Source organism: Theobroma umbraticum, unplaced genomic scaffold, assembly GCF_002168275.2.
Source record: "Theobroma umbraticum cultivar Fairchild unplaced genomic scaffold, ASM216827v3 scaffold_56.0, whole genome shotgun sequence".
Lineage (NCBI taxonomy): Eukaryota > Viridiplantae > Streptophyta > Magnoliopsida > Malvales > Malvaceae > Theobroma > Theobroma umbraticum.
This window is the reverse complement of record NW_018397256.1, coordinates 4932142-4941446: the sequence shown is the minus strand read 5'-3', so window position 1 is coordinate 4941446 and position 9305 is coordinate 4932142. Positions and strand designations below refer to the sequence as shown.

Below are 9305 nucleotides of genomic sequence, written 5' to 3'. Positions count from 1 at the left end.
AAGGTTTAGACATTTTAATGTCACACTTGTGAATACTCCTTATAATGTTAATACCCAATTAAAGAAAAACAAAAGGGGTAGTATGGCTCAATTTGAGTATGTACAAATTATTAAGAGTCGGATGTATTTGATAAATTATACTCGTCTTGATATAGCTTATGCTATGTGTAGATTGAGTAGATATGCATAAAGTCTCAATCAAGATCATTGGACTATCTTGAGCAGAGTAATGCAATATTTTAGAAGTACTATAAACTATGATATTTTATATAATGGATTTCTCGCAGTATTAGAAGGGTACAATGATGTTAATTGGATCTCAGATTCAGATAAGATAAAATCCACAAGTGGTTATGTATTCACCTTTGATGGGGGTGTTGTTACTTAGAAATTAGCCAAACAAACAATAATTGTTAATTCTACAATGAAATCAAAATTTGTAGCTTTAGAGTTGGCTGACGATGAGGTTGAATGGTGAAGAAACCTTTTAGCAAATATTCTGTTGGAAATGAAACTAACTCTTTTTGTTTCCATGCATTGTGATGCCAAGTGACAAAAACCATTGCAAAAAATAAAAACTCTCAATGGAAAGAATAGATATATTCGCTTAAGACATGATGTGGTAAAGCAGTTGCTTAGAGATGGAATTATGTCCATTAATTATGTGAAGTCAAAGCTAAATTTGACCGATCCTCTAACTAAACCCTTGAGAAGAAAAATAATTAATGATACATTAAGGGGAGTGAGACTTAAGCCAATTGAGAAAAATCAACAATGATGGCAACCCAACTTATGTGAGTGGCAATCCCATGAATTAGATTTGTATGGGTAGTAACAAGTTATTTGTTGATAAATTGATGCACTGCTAAAATTATTGTCCCTTCTATGATGTGTGAATAGTGCAAGACTGCAATGCAAAAGAGGTTGAGTTAAACTTTTAATGAATTCCATATTCCTTATGGGCAGTGTATTAAATTGTAATATACACTTGATGGAATCACCTATGTGAGTGTGGAAGGGCCGTTCCTATAAGAATAGTGGCAAATTTTCTAGAGCATTTATGAAAAACCAAGCACAGACATGACCTATTCGATTAAAATCGCGTTGAATAGCATAAATTGTGGGAGTGTAATGTGATTGATGAAAATCATATTTCACATAAAGAATTTTTAATTCATATAAGTTATAAATTTCGTCAAAACTCTATGATTTATATATCATTCTATCTAGGCCTAATTCATAGCTTAAAAAGCACCAATCTCGATGAATTACACTTAAGTGAGGTTAAACCCAACAAAAACTTCCTATCATGAAACATTATGAAATATGTGGGGGATTGTTGAAAAAATAGTGATATTTCATAAGGCTTCAATCCCACATTGTCTATGTACGAAAAATGTTCAATGCTCTATATAAGTAAACCCATTATGAGCTTATTGTAAGCAAGAAAAGAAAGTAGGCTCGTGTGCACATGAGATCGAACCAAGTTTGGAGAAAATGTAGATTTCCCCCTTGTGAGCAAGTATACGCTTGGGTTAGGCCAAAGCATAGTTATCATTATCGTACAATATACGATACATATTGCACGATATGTCATGATACTAGTAGAAAACGATATGTATAAAGTATGGCATTTGATATATGTCACGACACTAATAAAAAATAATAAGTATAAAATATCGCATTTGATCCAAGTATCGAAAGTGCATTGTATGATATGCGATACATATCTTACGATATGAGAGCGTATCATACCATATAGTTGATACACATTTTCATAAGCTTAATTCTAATTAATTATTAAAAATTTTATTTTTTATTATTTTTGTGAGTTAAAACATGAAAAATTATATTTTATGAGTTTCAATCTTTAGATTTTAAGCAAAAAAAAAACTAAAAAAAATTGCATTCCCTTTTAATTTTAACGTGATAAATGTTTTTTATTTTTTAATTAATAAATTAATATAAAAAATATATAGTTTATTTAAAAATATATATTATTAAGGGATATGTTAAAATTTTAAATTAAAAAAATAATCACCTTTTTCAATTTGCATCTTATAATCTTCAATTATGTTAAAAATTATAATATTTTTCAAATTTTACTTTGTTTTATATGTATAAATGTTATTTATAATTAATTTTAAAATTTTTTACCGTATTTTATGATGCAATACGATACTCGATACTCAACACTAAAATATAAAATTTCGATACATGATATATATCTCGATTTAACAACTATGGATTTTAGTGATATTTTGTACCTTGGTGGTTTATTTTTTACCTTAATTGACTCAATCTTTTTACTATGGTAAAAAGTTAGTCTTTGATTGAATCAATCTATCGGACTCAGTCTTTATAACGTTATAGAACATTATAGACTCAGTCTTCCAGAACCTTGTATAACATTATAATTTTCTTTTGATTTTCTACAACATTATCAATGATTTTCCTCTATCCTCAGTCTATAAATACTAACTTCTACCTTAGTTCACAACACTTTACCTCTCCGTTTTTCCTTTTCTCTACTTTCTACTTCTTACACCAATATCATTATGTTGGCAAACTAATCTTCCCATCAAAGTACCATACCAAAAGTAGCATGATGATTACATCCAATTAAATTCCTTGCAAAGTGCTTAACTTCCTGAGACCAAACGGGACCTTAGGTCATTTGTACCTTGCAATGGTGGGTTGGTTTTGGGTTGATGGACCATTTGGGTTGTGAGAGATGAGAGGCAAGAGAGGGAAGGGAGAGCAAAAGAGGAGAGAAAAAGAAAAATATAGAGAGAAGAAAGAAAAAGAGAAAATAGTTAATTAGTAGATTGGGCAAAGAAAATGTTTTGATGCTTCTTATTTTTTTTGATTTGTTGTATTTATTCTACTCTTTCTTTCTTTTGCTTTATTCAAAAAATTCTAAAACCTTCATCATCAAAGGTAATTAAATTATTGTTGTTAGAAATAGAGTAAATGAAAGATTTAGGTAATTGGTAAGTTAGGTGAAAAAAGCTTGGATTATTTTTAGGCGATAATAAATCATAAAAAATAAAATCATGTAATCGATTAAATAATAATTTCATTAGTAATAAGATAATGAACAAATTAAAAAGAATATATCAACAATAATATCACTAATATGAATAAAAATAAAAATAAAAATATGTAATTAATGTTAGTTACTTATATATAACTGTTGTGAATGATTTTAAATCCTAATTTATTTCATTTTATATTACAAATATAGTATGCATATATATAAGTATTTATTTTAATTTGTAAAATAAAATATGAATATTTTGGAAAATAAATGAAAAGTTTATCAATTACACTTACAAGTACGTGTATGATAGAAAATTTGTAGTTTAATGAATTTTTTTTTGTTATATTTTTTTGTGAGTTTGTAGTTGCTTGTTGCTTGCATCAATTTTGCTTTGTGCTATGAATAGGATAGGAAGAATAAGGCGTCTAGCATGACTAGTGCTTCTTTGAAGAGAGATTTCCTCTTGTTTGCCTTTTCATAACTGCTTGATGTAACTTCTATAAAGAAATATATATATATATATATATATATATATATATATATATATAAATTGCATTCTTCTCGTCCCACAGATACGGATCTATATTAGGAGAAAAGGGGACTATGTTCCTAAATTTAGACCAAATTGAGCATCACAAAGTTATTTAATATTGCCCCCAATATTAAATTGTTAGCATTTTATTAATTTCTTTTATGACACTACTTTCATACATAATAACAACATTAATAGACATTTTGCCTTGGATCCCCCACCTAATCGACTTTGACTTCTCATATCTCTGTTGTCAGGGGTAGAGTTAGTCAATTTTTATTCAACGGATCAAAGGTTAAGAAGAATAAAAGTTAAAAACTTTTAAAATTAATATATTGAACTTAACCATTGATAATCAAAAGATTTATAATAGACAATAAGTTTATATAATATATAAATAAAAAAATAAAAAAAAACTTATAATAGTACTCTAGGAAAATTTTGTTCGACAATGGTAATATCCTTTTTAATATAAATAATTAAATTATTTGTACGAAACTTATCATCTATTTTGTTTCAAAGTTTTACCCTTCTCAATATAAATGATTAAAAAATTAATGTAGTCAATATCTAATATTTTTATTTTATTATATTTAAGTTTATAATATTAAATATTAAACTATGATGCATAAAATATAAATAGTTAAATATGATATACATAATTAATAATTCTTTTATGCTCAAGATAATTTCCTTTCAATTAAATATAAAACGTAAAGTACATTAAAAATATATACTCAAAATAATTTTTTCTTATATAATCAGGATTAATAAAAATAATATATTAATAAAATTCACATAACAGAAAATAAAAAATCAAAACAAGTAGGATATATAACCTATATAACAAAAAAAAAAGAATATGGTTGATAATTCGTAAAAAATTAAAAGATAAAATTTATAGAAACTTAAAATATATGAACAAATAGAATAGAATTAAAAAAATAAATAATAATAATAATATAAATTAAATAAAAACTTTATTTTTTTATAACTTCACAATATAAAGACAGAAAAGAAAAAAAAATAGATGGTTAAATTTAAAAAATTAAAAAAAATTTAAGAATTTAAGTAAAATTGAATAAAATTTATAAAGTTATTTTATTATTTTTAATTATATTAATTATTTAATAAAAAATTATTTTAAAAATTATTAAAAAATATATAATATATAAAAAATTTCAAAAATCATGACCCCTCCATTGCAAAGGGGCGCTCCGTCTCTGTCTGTTGTCTACCGGTCCACCCTTCATTCATTGCTCGACTTTTCCTTCATGTCCTCTTTATAAAGCAAAAGAATACTCAACTTTTCCTTTTTCACTTTCTGTATAACTATATACGTGCTCCTCTTTAATACACAGGCCTCCTTTTAGTTGCTTTATTTATTTTGTGGTGGTCAGAGACAGAGTTTATTTTCTCTCATTAAATTGGGATGGTAAAATTTTTAAAGGAAAAAATTTAAAATAAAAATTCAAGAGTACTATTATCTTGTTATAGTTAGTAATTAGGTTTGATGTTGTTATTTAATGTTATCATTTTCATGTGTTAAAAAAGGGTGTGATTACAATTAAATTATACGCTAATTAGATAATCCACAAAATGATAAATATATAGTAATTGGTTTAAACTTTAAAAGTGGTGGGGGAAAGGCATATGTTCTACTATCGTTTCATTTGATTGTTGTTTTGGTTAATTATTTAGTTTTCGGGAGTAGAAGTAAAAAGTAATGACTATATTGTAAACAAAATTAAACAAGAAATGACAATTATATATGTTAGCTCAATAAGTTAATATTAATTTGTCATTTTAGTAAATATATAAATTAATTTGCGAAATAGACTATTTATTTATTACTAAAATAAAAATGCAGTTACATCTGTTAGTTGTAGGATTAATAGGCAATAATCTATTTATAGCCGCAAAGGTCCATCTTTTCCTGCGAATCTGTACATGTCCACAAGTTGATTAGTGGAAGACACTAGCGAACTCCTACCTATAAGAGAAAATGACAATCGCTTTTAAAACAAATCTATAAGATCAACTACTCCTACTACTTCTCCTCCTCAGTCCGCTCAAAATATTTTCCCCACCTCATGTTCATTTTCATGATTGATGCACATGAACAAATTCAACTCACCAACCTCACCATATTAATGCTTGCTACCAAACTCAGTCCTTTTTGATTTACAAGTATTCCTTTTCCTGTTCACAAGCTTGGACAACAAAAAGCCAATACATTTTGCAGATTAAAGGAAAAAGAAAACAATGGAAAACTACAAGAATGCTTCCAAACACATTGCGGTACTGGCTTTCCCCTTCGGCACCCATGCAGCCCCTCTTCTCTGCCTTATCCGTCAGCTATCGGCAGCTGTCCCGGGGGCCATGTTTTCCTTCCTTAACACAGAGCAAGCGAACAGCTTAACGTTTCCGAAAGATGGGAAGCTTGACAATGTTAGGCCCTTTAATGTGTGGGATGGATTGCCGGAGGGCTATAGCTTTAAGGGCAATCCTCATGAGCCCGTGGAATATTTCATAAAGGCAGTACCGGGGAACTTTAGGAAGGCGATGGATGCACTTGTGGCTGAAACAGGGAAGCCTATTGATTGTCTGATAACAGATGCATTTTATTGGTTTGGGGGTGATATTGCAGATGAATTGAACGTACCCTGGGTGGCGCTTTGGACGGCTGGCCCTCGGGCACTCTTGGTTCATGTCCAGACCGATGTTATTCGCCAGCATCTAGGGATCAACGGTAAGGATATTTAATTTCTCTTTAAGTGTATGCTTAAGATTATGGGTAAAGTGTTTTATTTTAACTTAATCAAGCTATACGTACCATACTTAATTTGTTCAATTTTACATTTGTGCACCTCTCTAATTTAAGTTGTTCAAATTCATGTGGTTAACAAAAAATTACTTCCTTTTCTCTAGGATCACAAGGACTGTTTTATTGGCTACTTGACCATTAGCTAGCTTTTCTTTCGGATCTCTTTGACTTAATTTTCCCACTTCACCAATTAAAGAGAAGTAGCAAATAAGCACCGACTAATTTGTCCTACATTTATTGTCCCATATAAGTATGCTCTCAGAGACACAATGATGTAGCTTGTTATAACTAAAATATTAAGGACAGTTATTTTTTGTTCCGACCGTCTATAGTGTGGAAGATTAAATATAGTATCGTCTTCATTAGCATTTTTATAGAAATTTGTTTCATACAACCTCAAATGCCAATTAATTTCAACGACTACATAAATTTTGCACAATTAGTCTATGACTTTTTTCAAATGTTTCATTTTTATCTGAAACTTAAACATTTTGAATTTTTTTTACTTGTAATTTCTTAAATTAGTTTTAATTCTCTCCTTTTTTTTTTAAACGTTACTAAAATATGAATGGAATTTGTCAACTATCTGATTATCAAAGCACCACATGCCAAATTTCATCCATATTCTAATGCTCTATATTTTGGATGGAGGGTTTTAAATAAATTCAAAATTTCACAAATATAAAAATCAAACTTTTTTTTGGATCGCGCATGAAAATAAAACATTACAAAAATTATGAGTTACTGGTACAATTTATTCTGATTTCGATAGCCGCTAGGTGGAGTTAACGTAGAATTGGAAAGTAAATTAAGTTTCGTGGACTATGCTTTTGGGATGCGGCGTGCTTTTAGTTTATTGGTAGAGAGGCCTAATTAAATAGTGGTTTGTGTGTCACAAGTTCAACTAGAAATAGTTGAACCACCGATTGCTGTAAAAGTTTTTAAGCTATTTCGAATTGATTCAATTTTTATAATCACATCTAATATGCTTTGGCAAGTTATATTGATGATTAAATACTTATGCACATTAACCCTTATCTAGCAGAAATATACAAGCTAAAATCAATTTAAATAGTTTTAAATATAAGAATTGATGGATGAGATATTTGAGTAAAGAATTAATGAGAATGGTGAATTTACCAAAGCTTATTTTTGAGATTTTTTTCCTTCGATATTAATGTAGTCCTTCACGTATTTTCCCTGAGATTTTGAAGAATTTCATCGTAAGATAAAATCTAGTTTTCCTTTTAACTTAATTTTATCATGATGTACTTTATTTTCTATGTACGTCGTTAACATCGCAGGTCCTGAAGACAAAGCACTTGATTTTCTTCAAGATTTTTCTGCTTTACGTGCTGCTGACTTACCCGATGGAATATCCTCCGGGAGCTTTGATGCTCCAATTCCGGTGTTGTTGCATAAAATGGGACTGGCGCTGTCACGGGCTACTGCAATTACCGCAAATTCATATGAAGACTTAGACAATACAGTCGTGAACATGCTCAAATCAAGTTTCAAAAAGTTTCTCAACGTTGGTCCCTTCAATCTGGTATCAGTTCCCCCAACGGATGACAGGCATGGCTGCTTGGATTGGTTGAACAAGCATGAACCAGCATCAGTTGTATACATCAGCTTTGGAAGCGTCATAAGCCCACCACCCCACGAGCTAGCAGAGTTATCCGAAGCCTTGGAGGAAAGTGATTTGCCATATCTTTGGTCTTTCAGGGGGAATCCTGAGCAGCAATTGCCACGAGGATTCCTGGAAAGAACGAGCTCGAAAGGGAAGATAGTTCCATGGGCTCCCCAGCTGAAAGTTTTACAACATCCGTCAGTTGGGGTTTTTGTAACTCACGGAGGATGGAATTCAGTTTTGGAAAGTATCATTGGAGGTGTGCCTATGATTTTCAGGCCATTTTTTGGAGATCAAAGACTGAATACTCGGACTGTTGAAGCTGTATGGGGATTTGGTTTGGGGTTAGAGGGTGGAAGTTTCACAAAAGAAGGAACCATTAAAGCACTCAAGTTCATATTGTCGACCGAAGAAGGGCAGAGAATGAGAGGGAAAATTGGAGTCCAGAAAGAGCTTGCTTTCAAGGCAGTTCAGCCGAATGGCAGCTCTATTGAAAATTTCAAAACACTGGTAAAAATTGTCACTACGACTTCTCAGCCGAATAGCAGCACTCAATTAATTAAGTGCTAGAGTAAGAATAATCTCTGGAGTCTTTCACTTGTCAAACATGAACATGATTCTGTTGGGTTCTATTTGTGATTATTTATTTTTTTGAGGTGTTTTTTTTTATAATTAAAAAATAAGAGATTTAAACTTTACTCTTTAAGTAAGAAGATTATACATCAACTAATAAATCAAATACTCAGGTGCAGATGTAATTTGATATATATCTTATCAATTTTATTTTCTATCTTATGATTTTTTAATTATTTTGTTTTATCATATATATGTATAAAATGAAAACATACGTTTGGTTATAAATACTATTTGTTAAGACTTGAGAAAATTTTGAAAAAATAGCAGACATGGACAAGTGGGTTGAAGCATGAGATTTGCGGTTCAAGCAACTTTTCTAAATTCTAAAATTTTGAGAGAAGAACTGACGGTGCCAAAATATTGAAAAAAACAAAACAAATTTGAAATTTTTGCTTTTTGGTTCCGCTCTTTTTCTTTAATAAAGAAAAAGCCTTTTTTTTTTAAAAAAAAGACATGATGATAATAATAACAGAAAAAAGATTTACATGTTTTAGTAATATTAAGAATCACATCATCATGACTCCTTCACGACATTATGAATTGAAAAAAATTGATATATGAAATGAAAATTTAGATGTCACAATAACCATTTTATAAGTACAAGTATCACATTAAACTTTTTCTTGAACTATAAAGT

At 29.7% G+C, this 9305-nt stretch overlaps 1 protein-coding gene across 1 annotated transcript; it reads left to right on the top strand.

Annotated features, from left to right (window-relative positions):
• The first annotated feature begins 5628 nt into the window (after positions 1–5628).
• Positions 5629–8790, top strand: LOC110411095 (flavonoid 3-O-glucosyltransferase-like). The gene is made up of 2 exons (XM_021421115.1): positions 5629–6327; positions 7707–8790. Exons 1-2 carry the CDS (start codon positions 5841–5843, stop codon positions 8600–8602), a joined length of 1383 nt encoding a protein of 460 aa, XP_021276790.1. The 5' UTR covers positions 5629–5840; the 3' UTR covers positions 8603–8790.
• The last annotated feature ends 515 nt before the right edge of the window (positions 8791–9305 follow it).

What these genes read in the sequence shown, in the direction of transcription:
- LOC110411095 (XM_021421115.1), top strand. Translation starts at nt 5,841, where the DNA reads ATGGAAAACTACAAGAATGCTTCCAAACACATTGCGGTACTGGCTTTC. An exon ending in CCAGCATCTAGGGATCAACG is followed by an intron (nt 6,328 to 7,706) that starts GTAAGGATATTT and finishes TTAACATCGCAG; the next exon opens with GTCCTGAAGACAAAGCACTT.